The 19,892-nt window shown below is 36.8% G+C and overlaps 1 protein-coding gene across 1 annotated transcript in view; it reads left to right on the top strand.

Annotated features, from left to right (window-relative positions):
• Positions 1–19,892, top strand: part of CNOT3 (CCR4-NOT transcription complex subunit 3) — a 49,191-nt gene that overhangs the window by 10,065 nt on the left and 19,234 nt on the right. Inside the window, exons 4-10 of the mRNA XM_085045668.1 lie at positions 1,141–1,215; positions 3,709–3,798; positions 7,489–7,617; positions 9,278–9,373; positions 12,548–12,767; positions 15,173–15,303; positions 18,904–18,960. Coding sequence (XP_084901794.1) covers positions 1,141–1,215; positions 3,709–3,798; positions 7,489–7,617; positions 9,278–9,373; positions 12,548–12,767; positions 15,173–15,303; positions 18,904–18,960 — 798 coding nt within the window. The remainder of the gene's footprint in view (positions 1–1,140; positions 1,216–3,708; positions 3,799–7,488; positions 7,618–9,277; positions 9,374–12,547; positions 12,768–15,172; positions 15,304–18,903; positions 18,961–19,892) is intronic.

The raw sequence follows: 19,892 nt of genomic DNA, 5'->3' as shown, positions 1-19,892 counted from the left end.
CCAAAAAATACCAAAAAACCCAACCCCCCCAACCCCTAAAAAAACCAAAAAAACCCTAAAACCCTAAAAAACTCGCCTAAAAAAACCCCAAAAACCCCCCCAAAAAACCCCAAAAAACCCTCAAAAACCAAAAAAAAAAAACCCAAAAACACCCAAAAATCCCCCAAAAAAACACAAAAAAACCCCAAAAAACCCAAAACCCCCCAATAACCTAAAAACTCCCCCAAAAAGCCCTAAAAAACCCTAAAAACCCCCAAAACCCAAAAAACCCCTAAAAAACCCCAAAAAAATTCCAAAAAACCCTAAAAACCCCCAAAAAACCCTAAAAAACCCCCAAAAAACCCCTAAAAACCCCAAAAAATTCAAAAAAACCCCAAAATCCCCAAAAAATCTCAAAAAATCCCCAAAAAAACCTCAAAAAAAACCCCCAAAACCCCCAAAAACCCATATAAACCCTCAAAAAAACCCTCAAAATCCCCCAAAAACCTCTAAAAAACCTCAAAAAAAAAACCCAAAAACCCCCAAAAAACCCTAAAACCCCCAAAAACCCTAAAGAACCCCAAAAATCCACCAAAAAACCCCAAAGAACCCCAAAATCCCCCAAAAAACCTCAATAAACCCTCAAAAAACAAACCTGAAATACCCCAAAACCCCCAAAAAACCCACAAAAAATCCCCCAAAAAACCTCCAAAAAAACCGAAAACCCCAAAAATCCCCAAAAAAATCCTCTAAAAACGTAATAAAATCCCCGCAAAAAATCCTCAAAAAAAGCTAATAAAACCCAAAAAAACCCCAGAAAACCCTTAAAAAATCGCCCAAAAAAATCTCCCAAAAAACCTCCAAAAAAACCCGAAAACCCCCAAAAAACCCCCAAAAAACCCCCAAAAAACCTCCAAAAACCTCCAAAAAAATCCCTAATAAACCCTGAAAAAAAACCCCAAAAAACCTAAATAAACCCTCAAAAAAACCCTAAGAAAATCCCTAATAAAACCCAAAAAAACCCCAGAAAACCCCCAAAAAACCTCAAAAAAACCCCAAAATATCCCCAAAAAACCCCAAAAAAACCCCATTTTTCTCAAAAATCCCCAAAAAACCCCCAAAATTTCTGATTTTTCCCAAAATTTCCCGATTTCCCCTCAGCTGCACAACGCTGCCAACGCCAACCAGAAGGAGAAGTACGAGGCTGACCTGAAAAAGGAGATCAAAAAACTGCAGGTGAGGTTGGCAAAATCCCAAAAATCCCAAATTTTGGGAGTCCTGATTCTCCCTAATTCCATTGTTTTCTTCTGAAATCCCAAAATTCCAACTGGGATTCCCAAAAATCCCCCAAAAATCCCAAATTTTGGGAAAAAAAATCCCAAAATTCACACTTGGATCCCAAAAATTCCCCAGGAAATCCCAAAATTCCAACTGGGATTCCCAAAAATCCCAAAATTTGGGATTCCTGATTCTCCCTAATTCCATTGTTTTCCTCTGAAATCCCAAATTTCCAACTGGGATTCCCAAAAATCCCAAATTTTGGGGTTCCTGATTCTCCCTAATTCCATTGTTTTTCTCTGAAATCCCAAAATTCTAACTGGGATTCCCAAAAATCCCCCAAAAATCCCAGAATTTGGGGGAAAAAAACCCCAAAATTCCCACTTGGATCCCTAAAATTCCCCAGGAAATCCCAAAATTCCAACTGGGATTCCCAAAAATCCCCCAAAAATCCCAAAATTTGGGATTCCTAGTTCTCCCTAATTTCATTGTTTTCTTCTGAAATCCCAAAATTCCAACTGGGATTCCCAAAAATCCCAAATTTTGGGATTCCTGATTCTCCCTAATTCCATTGTTTTCCTCTGAAACCCCAAAATTCCAACTGGGATTCCCAAAAATCCCCCAAAACTCCCAAATTTTGGGAAAAAAAATCCCAAAATTCACACTTGGATCTCAAAAATTCCCCAGGAAATCCCAAAATTCCCACTGGGATTCCCAAAAATCCCAAATTTTGGGATTCCTGATTCTGCCTAATTCCATTGTTTTCCTCTGAAATCCCAAATTTCCAACTGGGATTCCCAAAAATCCCAAATTTTGGGGTTCCTGATTCTCCCTAATTCCATTGTTTTTCTCTGAAATCCCAAAATTCTAACTGGGATTCCCAAAAATCCCCCAAAAATCCCAGAATTTGGGGGAAAAAAACCCCAAAATTCCCACTTGGATCCCTAAAATTCCCCAGGAAATCCCAAAATTCCAACTGGGATTCCCAAAAATCCCCCAAAAATCCCAAAATTTGGGATTCCTAGTTCTCCCTAATTTCATTGTTTTCTTCTGAAATCCCAAAATTCCAACTGGGATTCCCAAAAATCCCAAATTTTGGGATTCCTGATTCTCCCTAATTCCATTGTTTTCCTCTGAAACCCCAAAATTCCAACTGGGATTCCCAAAAATCCCCCAAAACTCCCAAATTTTGGGAAAAAAAATCCCAAAATTCACACTTGGATCTCAAAAATTCCCCAGGAAATCCCAAAATTCCCACTGGGATTCCCAAAAATCCCAAATTTTGGGATTCCTGATTCTCCCTAATTTCATTGTTTTCCTCTGAAATCCCAAAATTCCAACTGGGATTCCCAAAAATCCCCCAAAAATCCCAGAATTTGGGGAAAAAAATCCCAAAATTCCCACTTGGATCCCAAAAATTCCCCAGGAAATCCCAAAATTCCCACTGGGATTCCCAAAAATCCCAAATTTTGGGATTCCTGATTCTGCCTAATTCCATTGTTTTCCTCTGAAATCCCAAATTTCCAACTGGGATTCCCAAAAATCCCCCAAAAATCCCAAAATTTGGGGAAAAAAAAATCCCAAAATTCCCACTTGGATCCCAAAAATTCCCCAGGAAATCCCAAAATTCCCCAGGAAATCCCAAAATTCCCCTTTGGATTCCCAAAATTCCCCTTTGGATTCCCAAAATTTTCTCTGGGATTCCAAAATTCCAACTGGGATTCCCAAATCTCTTAAAAATCCCTGAAATTTCTTTATATGCTCCTGGGATCAGATCAAGACATGGGATTTTTTTTGGGATATTTTGGGATATTTTGGGATTTTTTTAACCCTTTTTTCCCTGCAGAGGCTTCGGGATCAGATCAAGACATGGGATTTTTGGGGTTTTTTGGGATATTTTGGGATTTTTTTAACCCTTTTTTCCCTGCAGAGACTGAGGGATCAGATCAAAACCTGGGATTTTTGGGATTTTTTTGGGATATTTTGATATTTTTTGGGATTTTTTCCCCCACAGAGACTTTGGGATCAGATCAAGACATGGGATTTTTGGGATATTTTGGGATTTATTTTTGGGATTTTAAGCCCATTTTCTTGCAGAGGCTTCGGGATCAGATCAAGACATGGGATTTTTGGGGATATTTTGATTTTTTTGGGATGTTTTTAACTCTTTTTCCCCACAGAGACTGAGGAATCAGATCAAGACATGGGATTTTTTTGGGGATATTTCAGTTTTTTGGGATTTTTTGGGATATTTTGGGATTTTTTTAACCCTTTTTTCCCCACAGAGACTGAGGGATCAGATCAAGACATGGGATTTTTGGGGTTTTTTAAATTATTTTTGATGGTTTTATTACAGAGACTTCGGGATCAAATTAAAACATGGGATTTTTTTTGGGATATTTTGATTTTTTTTGGGATTTTTTGATTTTTTTAACCCTTTTTTCCCCACAGAGGCTCCGGGATCAAATCAAGACATGGGTCGCTTCCAACGAGATCAAAGACAAACGGCAGCTGATCGACAACCGCAAACTGATCGAGACGGTAATGGGGATTTGGGGGAAAAATGGGGGAAAAATAGGAATTTTTGGGGGAAAATGGAGATTTTGGGGGAAAAAATGGGGATTTTGGGGAACTTTGGGGAAAAAAATGGGGATTTTGGGGGAAATATGGGGATTTGGGGTAAAAATGGGGAAAAATAGGGATTTTGGGGAAAAAGGGGAAAAATGGGGATTTTGGGGGAAAAATGGGGAGTTTGGGGAAAAAATGGGGATTTTGGGAAAAATTGGGGAAAAATGGGGAGTTTGGGGCAAAAAATGAGAATTCAGGGGAAAAATGGGGGAAAAATGGGGATTTTGGGAAAAATTGGGCAAAAAATGGGGATTTTGAGCAAAAAAATGGGATTTTGGGGAATTTTGGGGGAAAAAAATGTGGGAAAAATGGGAATTTTGGGGGGAAAAAAATGGGAATTCAGGAGGAAAAAATGGGGGAAAAATATGGGGAGTTTGGGCAAAAAAATGGGATTTTGGGGAAAAAAATGGGAAAAAATGGAAATTTTGGGGGAGAAAATGAGGATTTTTGGGAAAATATGGGGATTTTGGAGGAATAGATGGGGATTTTGGGGGAAAAATGGGGGAAAAATGGGGGAAAATGGGGATTTTGAGAGGAAAAAATGGGGATTTTGGGGGAAAAAGTGGGGATGAGAAATGGGGATTTTGGGGAATTTTGGGGGGAAAAATGGGGAAAAAATGGGAATTTTTGGGGGCAAAAATGGGGATTTTGGGCAAAAAATGGGAAAAAATGGAAATTTTTGGGGGAAAAAATGGGGATTTTGGGGAATTTTGAGGGAAAAATGGGGATTTTGGGCAAAAAATGGGGATTTTGGGCAAAAAATAGGAAAATGGGAATTTTTTAGGGGAAAAATGGGGATTTTGGGGGGAAATATGGGGATTTTGGAGGAATAAATGGGGATTTTAGGGGAAAATGGGCAAAAAATGGGGATTTTGGGGGAAAAAATGTGGGAAAAATGGGAATTTTGGGGGAAAAATGGGGAATTTGGGGAAAAATGGGGATTTTGGGGCAAAAAATGGGAATTCAGGGGGAAAAAATGGGGATTTTGGGAAAAATTGGGGGAAAAATGGGGATTTTGAGAAAAAAAATGGGATTTTGGGCAAAAACAGTGGGGATTTTGGGGAATTTTGGGGGAATAAATAGGGGGAACATGGGAATTTTTGGGGGGAAAACTGAGAATTTTGGAAAATGGGATTTTGGGGAAAAATTGGAGATTTTGAGAGAAAAATGGGAATTTTGGGGGAAAATGGGGGAAAATAGGGATTTTGGGGGAAAATTGGGGAAAAAAGGGGGATTTTGGGGGAAAAAAGGGGATTTTGGGGGGAAAAATGAGGATTTTGAGGAGGAAAACTGAATTTTCATGGGGAGAATTAGGAATTTTGAGGGGAAAAATGGGGATTTTGGGGGAAAAATGGAAATTTTTGGGCAGAGAATTGAATTTTCATGCCGAAAATCAGATTTTTTTCAGAGAAAAATAGGAATTTTTGGGCAGAAAATTTCATTTTGGGGAGAAAAATTGAATTTCCTTGGGGAAAATTGGAATTTTTCATAGAAAAATGGGGATTTTTAGCTGGAAAATGGGAATATTCATGCCAAAAATCAGATTTTTTCATAGAAAAATAGGAATTTTCATGCAGAAAATGAGATTTTTCCATTCTGTGTTATTCCCCTTGATCCCAATTCTCATTTTTTCCCATTTTTTTGGTTTTTTCCCAGCAAATGGAGAGGTTCAAGGTGGTGTTTGCTCTGAAGAAAATGGGAATTTTTGGGCAGAAAATCAGATTTTTTTTTTTCAGAGAAAAATGGGGATTTTTGGGCCAAAAATCAGATTTTTTTCAGGGAAAAATGGAGATTTTGGGCCAAAAATCAGATTTTTAATAGAAAAATGGGGATTTTTGGGCAGAAAATCAGATTTTTTTTTTTTTTAGAAAAAAATGGGGATTTTGGGCAGAAAATCAGATTTTTTTAATAGAAAAATAGGAATTTTTTGGGGCAGAAAATCAGATTTTTTCAGAGAAAAATGGGAATTTTTTGGGCAGAAAATCAGATTTTTTCATACGAAAAAAGAGGATTTTTGGGCCAAAAATCAGATTTTTCCATTCTTTTCTCTTTCTCTTGCTCCCAATTCTCATTTTTTCCCATTTTTTTGGTTTTTTCCCAGCAAATGGAGAGGTTCAAGGTGGTGTTTGCTCTGAAAAAAATGGGAATTTTTTGGGCAGAAAATTCAATTTTTATGCTGAAAATCAGATTTTTTTCACAGAAAAAAGGGGATTTTTGGGCAGAAAATCAGATTTTTTTTCAGAGAAAAATTGGGATTTTTAGTTGGAAAATGGGAATTTTTTGGGCTAAAAATCAGATTTCTTTCAAAGAAAAATAGGAATTTTTTGGGCAGAAAATCAGATTTTTTTAATAGAAAAAAGGGGATTTTTGGGCCAAAAATCAGATTTTTCCATTCTTTTCTATTTCTCTTGCTCCCAATTCTCATTTTTTCCCATTTTTTTGGTTTTTCCCAGCAAATGGAGAGGTTCAAGGTGGTGTTTGCTCTGAAAAAAATGGAAAATTTCGGGCAGAAAATTGAATTTTCATGCCGAAAATCTGATTTTTTTCGGAGAAAAATAGGAATTTTTAGGCAGAAAATTGAATTTTCATGCCAAAAATCAGATTATTATTTTAGAAAAAAATGGGGATTTTTGGGCCAAAAATCAGATTTTTTTTAATAGAAAAATGGGGATTTTTGGGCAGAAAATCAGATTTTTTCAGAGAAAAATGGGGAGTTTTGGGCAGAAAATCAGATTTTTTTTTCAGAGAAAAATGGGGATTTTTAGTTGGAAAATGGGAATTTTTTGGGCAGAAAATCAGATTTTTTTCCGAGAAAAATTGAGATTTTTAGGCAGAAAATTGAATTTTTTTTGTAGGAAAAAGAGGATTTTTGGGCAGAAAATCAGATTTTTCCATTCTTTTCTCTTTCTCTTGCTCCCAATTCCCATTTTTTCTCATTTTTTTGGTTTTTTCCCAGCAAATGGAGAGGTTCAAGGTGGTGTTTGCTCTGAAGAAAATGGGAATTTTTTGGGCAGAAAATCAGATTTTTTTCAGAGAAAAATGGGGATTTTTGGGCAGAAAATCAGATTTTTTTAATAGAAAAAAGGGGATTTTTGGGCCAAAAACCAGATTTTTTTTTCAGAGAAAAATGGGGATTTTTAGTTGGAAAATGGGAATTTTTTGGGCTAAAAATCAGATTTTTTTTAATAGAAAAATGGGGATTTTTGGGCAGAAAATCAGATTTTTTCAGAGAAAAATGGGAATTTTTTGGGCAGAAAATCAGATTTTTTTTAATAGAAAAATGGGGATTTTTGGGCAGAAAATCAGATTTTTTCAGAGAAAAATGGGAATTTTTTGGGCAGAAAATCAGATTTTTTCATACAAAAAAGGGGATTTTTGGGCAGAAAATCAGATTTCTTTCAAAGAAAAATAGGAATTTTTTGGGCAGAAAATCTGATTTTTTTTCTGAGAAAAATGGGGATTTTTGGGCAGAAAATTGAATTTTTTTTGTAGAAAAAAGGGGATTTTTGGGCCAAAAATCAGATTTTTCCATTCTGTGTTATTTCTCTTCACCCCAATTCCCATTTTTTCTCATTTTTTCCCATTTTTTTCGTTTTTCCCCAGCAAATGGAGAGGTTCAAGGTGGTGGAAAGGGAAACCAAGACCAAAGCTTACAGCAAGGAGGGTTTGGGTTTGGCTCAGAAAGTCGATCCTGCGCAGAAGGAGAAGGAGGAGGTTGGCCAGTGGCTCACGGTGAGAAAATCATCCAAAAATTCACTTTTTCACACTAAAAAAATAACATTTTTTACACACACACAAAAAAATTTTACGGCGAAAAAAAATTTGGAAAAAATATCAATTTTTTTTCTGTAAAAAAATCTGTTTTTTCTGTACAAAATATCACTTTTTTCTGTTAAAAAAAAGAGTTTTTTCTGTAAAAAAATCGGTTTTTCCCTCATAAAAATCAATTTTTTCTGTAAAAAAATCACTTTTTTCTGTAAAAAAAATCCGTTTTTCTGTAAAAGTCACTTTTCTGTAAAAAATTACTTTTTCCGTAAAAATCACTTTTTCTGTTAAAAAATCATTTTTTTCTGTTAAAAATCACTTTTCTATTAAAAATAATTTTTCTGTAAAAATTCAGTCTTTTATGTTAAAAAAAATCACTTTTTTCTGTAAAAAAAATCCGTTTTTTCTGTAAAAAATCACTTTTTTCTGTAAAAAAAATTACTTTTTTCCATTAAAAAATTAGTTTTTCTGTAAAATACTAATTTTTTTCTTGTTAAAAAATCACTTTTTCCTGTAAAATAAAAAAACAAATCACTGTTTTCTGTAAAGAAAGCACTTTTTCACACTAAAAAATAACATTTTTACACCAAAAAAAAAGGAAAAAAAATCTATTTTTTTCTGTAAAAAAAATTGCTTTTTTCCTCCATAAAAATCACTTTTTTCAGTTAAAAAAATCACTTTTTTTCTGTAAAAATATCGTTTTTTTCTGTAAAAAAACCCACTTTTTCACACACAAAAAAAACATTTTTACATTAAAAATAGGGAAAAATTCTTTTCTGTAAAAACTACTTTTTCACACTAAAAATAACATCTTTACACCAAAAAAATTTCGGAAAAAAAAAATCTTTTTTTTGGTAAAAAAAAAAAACTTTTTTCTGTAAAAAAATAATTTTTTCCCCTTATAAATCCCTTTTTTTTGGTTAAAAATTCACTTTTTTCTGTAAAAAAATCACTTTTTTCTGTAAAAAAATAACTTTTTTCTGTAAAAAAAATGGTTTTTTCTCATAAAAATCACTTTTTTCTGTAACAAAAATCAGTGTTTTCTGTAAAAAATGATTTTTCCTCATAAAATCACTTTTTCTGTAAAAAAAAATCACTTTTTTCTCATAAAAATCGCTTTTTTCTGAAAAAAAAATCACTTTTTCCCCATAAAAATCAGTTTTTTCTCAGAATAATTGGTTTTTTCCTTATAAAAACCACTTTTTTCCCCATTAAAATTGCTTTTTCCCCTATAAAAATGATTTTTTCCCCATAAAAAAAAATTTTCCTAAAAAAAATTACTTTTTTCCTCATAATGACATCATTTTTTTCCTCTTAAAAATCTCTTTTTCCCTCAAAAAAATTACTTTTTCCTGTAAAAAAAATCCCTTTTTCCCCACAAAAATCACTTTTTCCCCATTAAAATCACTTTTTTCCTATAAAAATGGTTTTAGTCCCGTTAAAAATTCCTTTTTAAAATTTTATTTCTCAAAAAAAAATGTGTTTGTTCCTAGAAAAAATCACTTTTTTGTTGAAATTAATTGTTGTTTTTCTCCAAAAAATGATGTTATTTCTCTAAAAACTCATTTTTTTGTCACAGAACTCAATTTTTAAATTAAAAATGTGATTTTTTGGGTGTTTTTTTCAGAACACAATCGACACTCTGAACATGCAGGTGGATCAGTTTGAGAGTGAAGTGGAATCTCTGTCGGTGCAAACCAGGAAAAAGAAAGGGGACAAGGATGTGAGTGACCAAAACACCCCAAAAACACCCAAAAACACCCCAAAAACACACAAAATACCCAAAATCACCCTAAAAACACCCCAAAAACACACCCAAAATCACCCCAAAATACCCAAAAACAACCCAAAAACACCCCAAAACCACACAAAATCACCCCAAAATACACCAAAACAACCCAAAACACCCCAAAATCACCCCTAAAACACCCAAAATCACCCCAAAAACACCCCAAAATACACCAAAACAACCCAAAATCCCACAAAAACAACCCAAAATACACCAAAATCACCCCAAAAACACCCCAAAAACACACAAAATCACCCCAAAATACCCCAAAATCACCTAAAATCCCATAAAACATCCAAAATCAACCTAAAACCATCTAAAACCACCCCAAAATTCCATAAAATCACCCCAAAATCACCCCAAAATCACCCAAAATCAGCCCAAAATACCCCAAAACCACCCAAAATCACCCCAAAACCACCCAAAATCACCCCAAAACCACCCAAAATCACCCCAAAATCACCCCTAAAACACCCCAAAATACCCCAAAATCACCTCAAAAACACCCTAAATCACCCCGAAATACCCTAAATCACCCCAAAACCACCCCAAAATACACCAAAAACACTCCAAAATACACCAAAAACAACCCAAAATACCCCAAAAACAACCCAAAATCACCTCAAAATACCCCAAAAACACCCCAAAATACCCTAAAATCACCCAAAATCCCATAAAACACCCAAAATCAACCCAAAAACATCTAAAAACACCCCAAAATTCCATAAAATCACCCCAAAATCACCCAAAATCAGCCCAAAATACCCCAAAATCACCTCAAAAACATCCTAAATCACCCCAAAACTACACAAACTCCCACAAAACTCACCAAAATACCCCCAAAACAGCCCAAAATACCCCAAAACCACCCTAAATCACCCCAAAATACCCAAAATCACCCCAAAAACACCCCAAAATACCCCAAAATCACCCCAAAAACACCCAAAATCACCCCAAAAACACCCTAAATCACTCCAAAATACCCAAAATCACCCCAAAAACACCCCAAAATACACCAAAAACAACCCAAAATGCACCAAAATCACCCCAAAAACACACAAAATCACCCCAAAATACCCCAAAAACACCCCAAAATATACCAAAAACAACCCAAAATCCCACAGACACCCCAAAATACCCAAAATCACCCCAAAAACACCCCAAAATACACCAAAAACAACCCAAAATGCACCAAAATCACCCCAAAAACACCCCAAAATTACACCAAAAACAACCCAAAATGCACCAAAAACAACCCAAAATACCAAAACCACACAAAATCACCCCAAAATGCCCTAAATTACCCCAAAATCACCCCAAAAACACCCCAAAACCACACAAAATCACCCCAAAATACCCTAAAAACACACCAAAATACCCCAAAAACACTCCAAAACCACCCCAGAATTCCATAAAAACACTGCAAGATCCCCTAAAAACACCCCAAATCACCCCAAATCGCCCCAAAATCCCATAAAACACCCCAAATGAGCCCCAAAATGCCTTAAAACACCACAAAATTCCACAAAAACACCCAAAATCACCCCAAAACCACCCCGAAGTCCCATTAAACACAAAAATCACCCCAAAATCCCATTAAAAAACCCCAAAATCATTCGAAAATACCCCAAAATCACCCAAAATCACTCAAAATCACCCCAAAATCCTATAAAACACCACAAATCACCCCAAAAACACCCCAAAAATACTACAAAAACGCCCCAAAATCACCCCAAATCACCCCAAAATACCCCAAATCAACCCCAAAAACCCAAAATCACCCCAGAAACACCCCAAAATCACCCAAAATCCCCCCAAAACCACCCCAAATCACCCCAAAAACCCCAAAACCACCCCAAATCACCCCAAAAACCCCAAAATCACCCCAAATCACCCCACAGCAGGATGTTGGGATTCAATCCCATAGGATCCCATAAATCCCACAGCTATTCCCATTGATCATTGATGATTATATGGATTTTTTAACTCAATTTTTCCCGTTTTTGGGGTTTTTTCCCCCAGAAGCAGCACAGGATCGAGGCTCTCAAGCGGCAGGTGGAACAACAGCAGTTCCACATCCAGATTTTGGGTTCAATCCTATAGGATTTCAGATCCATCCCATTCCCATGGATCATTGATGATTATATGGATTTTCTAACCGGATTTTTCCCGTTTTTGGGGTTTTTTCCCAGGCAGGACAGCATCGAGGCCCTGAGCGGGTGGAACAACAGCAGTTCACATCCAGATTTTGGGATTGAATCCCTGATAACCATAGGATCCCATAAATCCCACAGCCATTCCCATTGATCATTTACATGATTATATGGATTTTCTAACTCAATTTTTCCCGTTTTTGGGGTTTTTTCCCCCAGAAGCAGCACAGGATCGAGGCTCTCAAGCGGCAGGTGGAACAACAGCAGTTCCACATCCAGATTTTGGGTTCAATCCTATAGGATTTCTCAGATCCTAATCCCATTCCCATGGATCATTGATGATTATATGGATTTTCTAACCGGATTTTTCCCGTTTTTGGGGTTTTTTCCCCCAGAAGCAGGACAGCATCGAGGCCCTGAAGCGGCAGGTGGAACAACAGCAGTTCCACATCCAGATTTTGGGATTGAATCCCTGATAATCCCATAGGATCCCATAAATCTCACAGCCATTCCCATGGATTATTTACGATTATATGGATTTTCTAACCCAATTTTTCCCGTTTTTGGGGTTTTTTCCCCCAGAAGCAGGACCGCATCGAGGCTCTGAAGCAGCAGGTGGAACAACATCAGTTCCACATCCAGATTTTGGGATTCAATCCCTGATAATCCCATAGGATTTCTCAGATCCCAATCCCATTCCCATGGATTATTTACGGTTATAATGAATTTTTAACTGTATTTTTCCCGTTTTTGGGGTTTTTTCCCCCAGAAGCAGGACAGGATCGAGGCTCTCAAGCGGCAGGTGGAACAACAGCAGTTCCACATCCAGATTTTGGGTTGAATCCTATAGGATTTCCATTGATCCCACAGATCCCAATCCCATTCCCATTGATTATTTATGGTTTTAAGGGATTCCTGACTGTAATTTTCCCGTTTTTGGGGTTTTTTCCCCCAGAAGCAGGACCGCATCGAGGCTCTGAAGCGGCAGGTGGAACGTCACCGTTTCCACGTGAGGATGTTGGAAACCCTGCTGAGGATGTTGGACAACGACTCGATCCCCGTGGATCCTGTCAGGAAGCTGAAGGACGACGTGGAATATTATGTGGATTCCTGCCAGGAGCCTGACTTCGAGGAAAACGAGTTTTTATACGATGATCTCGACCTGGATGACATTCGTAAGGAGGGAGGAACGCAAAAAAATGGGGAGAAATGGGGAAAAATGGGAAAAAAACACCAAAAAATGGGAAAAAAACACCAAAAAAAGGGAAAAAACCACCAAAAAAAAGGGAAAAAAACACAAAAAAATGGGAAAAAACTACCAAAAAAAGGGAAAAAACCACCAAAAAATGGGAAAAAACCACCAAAAAATGGGGAAAATGGAGGGGAAATGGAGGGGAAATGGGGAAAATGGGGGAAAATGGGGAAAAATGGGGAAAAAAACCACCAAAAAATGGCAAAAAACCACCAAAAAATGGGAAAAAAACACAAAAAAGGGAAAAAAACACAAAAAAATGGGAAAAAACCACCAAAAAATGGGGAAAATGGAGGGGAAATGGGGAAAATGGGGGGAAATGGGGAAAAAACCACAAAAAAATGGGAAAAAAACACAAAAAAATGGGAAAAAACCACAAAAAAGTGGGAAAAAACCACAAAAAAAGGGAAAAAAACACCAAAAAATGGGAAAAAAATCCCCCAAAAAATGGGGAAAATGGAGGGGAAATGGAGGGGAAATGGGGAAAATGGGGGGAAAATGGGGGGAAATGGGGAAAAAACCACAAAAAAATGGCAAAAAACCACCAAAAAATGGGAAAAAAACAGAAAAAAGTGGGAAACCACAAAGGGAAAACCACAAAAATGGGGAAAAACCACAAGAAAGGGAAAACCACAAAAAAAGGGAACAAACCACCAAAATGGGGAAAATGGAGGGGAAATGGGGAAATGGGGAAAATGGGGAAAATGGGGAAAAATGGGGGAAATGGGGAAAAATGGGAAAACCAAAAAATGGCAAAAAACCACCAAAAAATGGGAAAAAAACACAAAAAAAAGGGAAAAAAACACACAAAAAAATGGGAAAAAACCACCAAAAAATGGGGAAAATGGAGGGAAAATGGGGAAAAATGGGGAAAATGGGGAAAAAACCACAAAAAAATGGGAAAAAACCACAAAAAAATGGGAAAAAACCACAAAAAAGTGGGAAAAAACCACAAAAAAGTGGGAAAAAACCACAAAAAAATGGGAAAAAAACACAAAAAAATGGGAAAAAACCACAAAAAAGTGGGGAAAACGGAGGGGAAATGGGAAAAATTGAGGAATAATGGGAAAAAATGGGGGAGAAATGGAAAAAAATGGGGAGAAATGGGAAAAAAAACCAAAAAAATGGGAAAAAACCACAAAAAATGGGGAAAATGGAGGGGAAATGGTAAAAAATGGGGGGAAATGGGAAAAAATGGGGGAAATGGGAAAAAAAGGGTGGGAAAAGGGGAAAAATGGTTTTTTGGGGGAGAAAATTTTTATTTTTTGGGAGCAAAATGGGATTTTTGGGGAGCAGAATGGGGGTTTTTGGGGGGAGAAAAATGGATTTTTTAGGGAGAAAAATAGGGGTTTTGGGGGAGAATTTTATTTTTTTTAGGAGCAAGATGGAGTTTTTTTGGGGAGAAAAATGTTATTTTTGGGGGAGAAAAATGTTATTTTTGGGGGAGAAAAATGGGTTTTTTTTAAGAGCAAGATGGGTTTTTTTGGGGGAGAAAAATGAGGTTTTTGGGGAGAGAAATGGGGTTTTTTGGGAACAAAATAGGTTTTTTTGGGGAGAAAAATGGGCTTGTTTGGGGACAAAATGGGTTTCTTTGGGAGCAAACGGGGGTTTGGAATGGGGATTTTTCTGGGAGGCCCAGGGGGGTTCTGGGTGGGATTTTGGGGTGTTTTTGGGGTTTTTTGGGTGGGATTTTGGGGTCTTTTGGGTGGGATTTTGGTGGTTTTTGGGGTGGGATTTTGGTGTTTTTGGGTTGGGATTTTGGGGTTTTTTAGGTGGGATTTTGGGGTTTTTTGGGTGGGATTTTGGTAGTTTTTGGGGGTTTTTAGGTGGGATTTTGGGGGTTTTTATGATTTTGGGTGGATTTGGGGTTTAGGTGGGATTTTGGGGTTTGTGATTTTGGGTTTTTTAGGGATTTTGGGGTGGATTTGGCTGGGATTTTGGGGTGGTTTTGGGGTTTTTTGGGTGGGATTTTGGGGTTTTTTAGGTGGGATTTTGGGGGTTTTTAGGTGGGATTTTTTGGGGTGGGATTTGGGGTTTTTAGGTGGGATTTTGGGGTTTTTTAGGGTGGGATTTTGGGTTTTTTTAGGTGGGATTTTGGGGTGGATTTGGCTGGGATTTTGGGGTGGTTTTGGGGTTTTTTGGGTGGGATTTTGGGGTTTTTTAGGTGGAATTTTGGGGTTTTTTAGGTGGGATTTTGGGGTGGATTTGGCTGGGATTTTGGGGTTTTTTGGGTGGGATTTTGGGGTGGTTTTGGCTGGGATTTTGGGGTGTTTTTGGGGTGTTTTTGGGGTGTTTTTGGGATGCCCACAGAGCCCCCTGTCCCCCCAGCCCAGGCCCTGGTGGCGACATCCCCGCCGAGCCACTCGCAGATGGAGGATGAGATCTTCAACCAGAGCAGCAGCACTCCCACCTCCACCACCTCCAGCTCCCCAATCCCACCCAGCCCTGCTGCCAATGCTGTGAGTGAAACCCCAAAAATACCCCAAAAATATCCCAAAAATCCGCTTTAAAATAGCCCAAAAATCGGCTTTAAAATAGCCCAAAAATCGGCTTTAAAATAGCCCAAAATAGCCCAAAAATCCGCTTTGAAATCACCCAGAATAGCCCAAAAATCGGATTTAAAATCAGCCCAAAATAGCCCAAAAATCTGCCCCAAAATTGCCCAAAATAGCCCAAAAATCGGCTTTAAAATAGCCCCAAATAGCCCAAAATTGGCTTTAAAATATACTAAAAATCGGCTTTAAAATCACCCAAAATACCCCAAAAATCAGCTTTAAAATAATCCAAAATAGCCCAAAAATCACCCCAAAAATCAGCCCAAAATAGCCCAAAAATCGGCTTTAAAATAGCCCAAAACAGCCCAAAATGCCCCAAACTCACTCCCACCTCCACCACCTCCAGCTCCCCAATCCCACCCAGCCCTGCTGCCAATGCTGTGAGTGAAACCCCAAAAAATATCCTAAAAATATCCTGAAATCATCCTGAGACACCCCAGAAAAATCCGCTTTAAAATAGCCCAAAATAGCCCAAAAATCGGCTTTTAAATAGCCAAAAATAGCCCAAAAATCGGATTTAAAATAGCCCAAAAATTGGCTTTAAAATAGCCCAAAATAGCCCAAAAATCGGATTTAAAATAGCCCAAAATAGCCCAAAAATCACCCCAAAATTGCCCAAAATAGCCCAAAAATCGGATTTAAAATCACCCCAAAATAGCCCAAAATAGCCCAAAATCACTCCCACCTCCACCACCTCCAGCTCCCCAATCCCACCCAGCCCTGCTGCCAATGCTGTGAGTGAGACCCCAAAAATATCCTAAAAATATCCTGAAATCATCCTGAGACACCCCAGAAAAATCCGCTTTAAAATAGCCCAAAAATCGGCTTTAAAATCACCCAGAATAGCCCAAAATGCCCCAAAATCACCCAAAATAGCCCAAAAATCTGCTTTAAAATAGCCCAAAGTAGCCCAAAAATCGGCTTTGAAATCACCTAAAATAACCCAAAATACCCCAGAAATTTGATTTAAAATCACCCAAAATAGCCCAAAAATTGGCTTTAAAATAGCCCAAAATAGCCCAAAAATTGACTTTAAAATAGCCCAAAGTAGCCCAAAAATTGACTTTAAAATAGCCCAAAATAGCCGAAAATCCCAAAAAATTTGATTTAAAATCACCCCAAAATAGCCCAAAAATCTGCCCCAAAATCACCCAAAATAGCCCAAAAATCAGATTTAAAATCACCCCAAAATAGCCCAAAATGCCCCAAAGCACTCCAACCTCCACCACCTCCAGCTCCCCAATCCCACCCAGCCCTGCTGCCAATGCTGTGAGTGAAACCCCAAAAACATCCTAAAAATATCCCAAAAATCTGCTTCGAAATAGCCCAAAAATCGGCTTTGAAATAGCCCAAAATAGCCCAAAAATCGGCTTTAAAATAGCCCAAAGTAGCCCAAAAATTGGCTTTAAAATTACCCAAAATAACCAAAAAATTGGATTTAAAATCAGCCCAAAATAGCCCAAAAATCGGATTTAAAATCACCCAAAATAGCCCAAAAATCACCCCAAAATCACCCAAAATAGCCCAAAAATCGGATTTAAAATCACCCAAAATAGCCCAAAATTCCCCAAAAATTTGATTTAAAATCAGCCCAAAATAGTGCAAAAATCGGCTTTAAAATAGCCCCAAATAGCCCAAAAATCAGCTTTAAAACAACCCAAAATACCCCAAAAATTCCCCAAAAATCACTCCAAAAACAGCTAAAACCACCCTGAAAATATCCAACCCCAAAAACAGCCTAAAATATCCCAAAAACGCTCCAACCACCCCAAAACTCCCCTGAAATACCCCAAAACCATCCCAAAAATCCCCCAAAACCCCCCAAACCCCAAAAAATCCCCCCAAAAATAACCCCAAAACCCAAAAAAATGGCCCCAAAACCCCTAAAAAAATCACCCCAAAATCAAAAAAATCACCCCAAAAAATCACCCCAAATCCCCCAAAAAATCATCCCAAAATCAAAAAAAAAATCACCCGAAAATCCCCCAAAAATCCCTGCAAAAACCTAAAACAATGACCCCAAAATCCAAAAAAAAATCACCCCAAAACCCTCAAAAAATCACCCCGAAATCCAAAAAAAATCCCTGCAAAAACCCCAAAAAATCACCCCAAAATCCAAAAACAATCACCCCAAAAAAAATCACCCAAAACCCCCAAAAAATCGCTGCAAAATCCCAAAAAATCACCCCAAAAACACCAAAAAATCACCCAAACCCCCCCAAAATAACCCCAAAATCCCAAAAAAACACCCCAAAAACCCCAAAAAATCCCTGCAAAACCCCAAAAAATCACCCCAAAATAAAAAAAAACTCTGCAAAAACCCCAAAAAATGACCCCAAAATCCAAAAAAAAACACCCCAAAACCCCCAAAAAATCATTCCAAAATCCTAAAAAAATCCCTGCAAAAACCCAAAAAAATCACCCCAAAACCCCCCAAAAATCACCCCAAAAACCCCAAATAATAACCCCAAAAACCCAAAAAATCACCCCAAAATCCAAAAAAATCACCCAAAACCCCCAAAAAATCACCCCAAAATCCAAAAAAATCCCTGCAAAACCCCAAAAAATCCCTGCAAAAACCAAAAAAATCACCCCAAAAAATCCCTGCAAAAATCCCAAAAATGCCTGCAAAAACCCCCAAAAAATCACCCAAAACCCCCAAAAAATCCCTGCAAAAACCCCAAAAATCACTCCAAAATCCTACAAAAATCACCCCAAAAACCCCAAAAAATCACCTCAAAAACCCAAAAAAATCACCTCAAAAACCCCAAAAAATCACCTCAAAAACCCCAAAAAATCACCCCAAAAACCCCAAAAAATCACCTCAAAAACCCCAAAAAATCACCTCAAAAACCCCAAAAAATCACCTCAAAAACCCCAAAAAATCACCTCAAAAACCCCAAAAAATCACCTCAAAAACCCCAAAAAATCACCTCAAAAACCCCAAAAAATCACCTCAAAAACCCCAAAAATCACCTCAAAAACCCCACCCCAAAATCACCTCAAAAACCCCAAAAAATCACCTCAAAAACTCCAAAAAATCACCTCAAAAACCCCAAAAAATCACCTCAAAAACTCCAAAAAATCACCTCAAAAACCCCAAAAAATCACCTCAAAAACCCCAAAAAATCACTCCAAAAACACCAAAAAATCACCTCAAAAACCCCAAAAAATCACCTCAAAAACCCCAAAAAATCACCTCAAAAACCCCAAAAAATCACCTCAAAAACCCCAAAAAATCACTCCAAAAACACCAAAAAAACCCCCAAAAATCCCAAAAAATCACTCAAAAAACCCCCAAAAAAATCCCCCAAAAAATTGACCCCAAAACACCTCAAACGACCCCAAAAATCCCCAAATTTAGGTTTTTTCTCTCCATTTTTCTCCTCCCCCAATAACTGATCACCCCTAATCAATTCTCCTGTTAATTAATCAATGAATTAATCAATTAATTAATCAATCAATTAATCAATTAATTAACCAATTAATTAATTTTTTTCCCAGGAGAATTCAGAGGATGACAAGAAACGAGGTCGATCCACCGACAGCGAGGTGGGACAGGTGAGAGTGTTAATTGCTAATTAATTAATTACCTTTAATTAATCCATTAATCAATCAATCCCCTGCTTTATTCCCTTCCTAATTAATTGATTAATCCACACTTAATTCATTAATTATGAAATTTCTTCATTTTATTTTCTCCCCATTTAATCACCTTTCTGATAAATCCATTAATTAATCAAACCCCGTTTTATTCCCTTCCCCATTAATTGATTCATTAATTAATCGATTAATTTGCACTTAATTAATTTATCAAGTCTTCTCTACTTTATTTTCCCCATTAATTGATGAATTAATAGATTAAATGCAAATTAATCGATTAATGAATCAAGTTTTCTCCACTTCATTATTTTCCCCATTAATTGATTAATTAATCGATTAATTTGTACTTAATCTATTAATTTACCAAGTCTTTTCCACTTTATTATTTTCTCCATTAATTGATTAATTAATCAATTAATTTGCACTTAATCTATTAATGTATGAAATGTTTCTCATTTTATTATTTTCCCCATTAATTGATTAATTAATCAATTAATTTGCACTTAATCTATTAATTTACCAAGTCTTTTCCACTTTATTCTTTTCCCCATTAATTGATTAATTAATCGATTAATTTGCACTTAACCTATTAATTTATCAAATTTTCTCCACTTTATTATTTTCCCATTAATTGATTATTTCACACTTAATCCATTAATTTATTGAATCTTTTCTATTTTATTCTCTTCTCAAATAATTAATTAATCTGCACTTAATCAAAATAATTGATTATCCCCTCCAATTGATCACCAATAATTGATTATTCCCCAGTGATTGATCACCAATAATTGATTATTTTGTACTTTATTGATTAATTTATTAAGTTTTCTCCACTTTATTCCTTTTTCCATTAATTAATTAATCTGGTCTTCATCAAAATAATTGATTAT

This window comes from Lichenostomus cassidix, unplaced genomic scaffold, assembly GCF_008360975.1.
Source record: "Lichenostomus cassidix isolate B80296 unplaced genomic scaffold, HeHo_3.0 HiC_scaffold_38, whole genome shotgun sequence".
Lineage (NCBI taxonomy): Eukaryota > Metazoa > Chordata > Aves > Passeriformes > Meliphagidae > Lichenostomus > Lichenostomus cassidix.
Note: the sequence above shows the minus strand (reverse complement) of the source record. Positions and strands in the feature narration are given on the sequence as shown.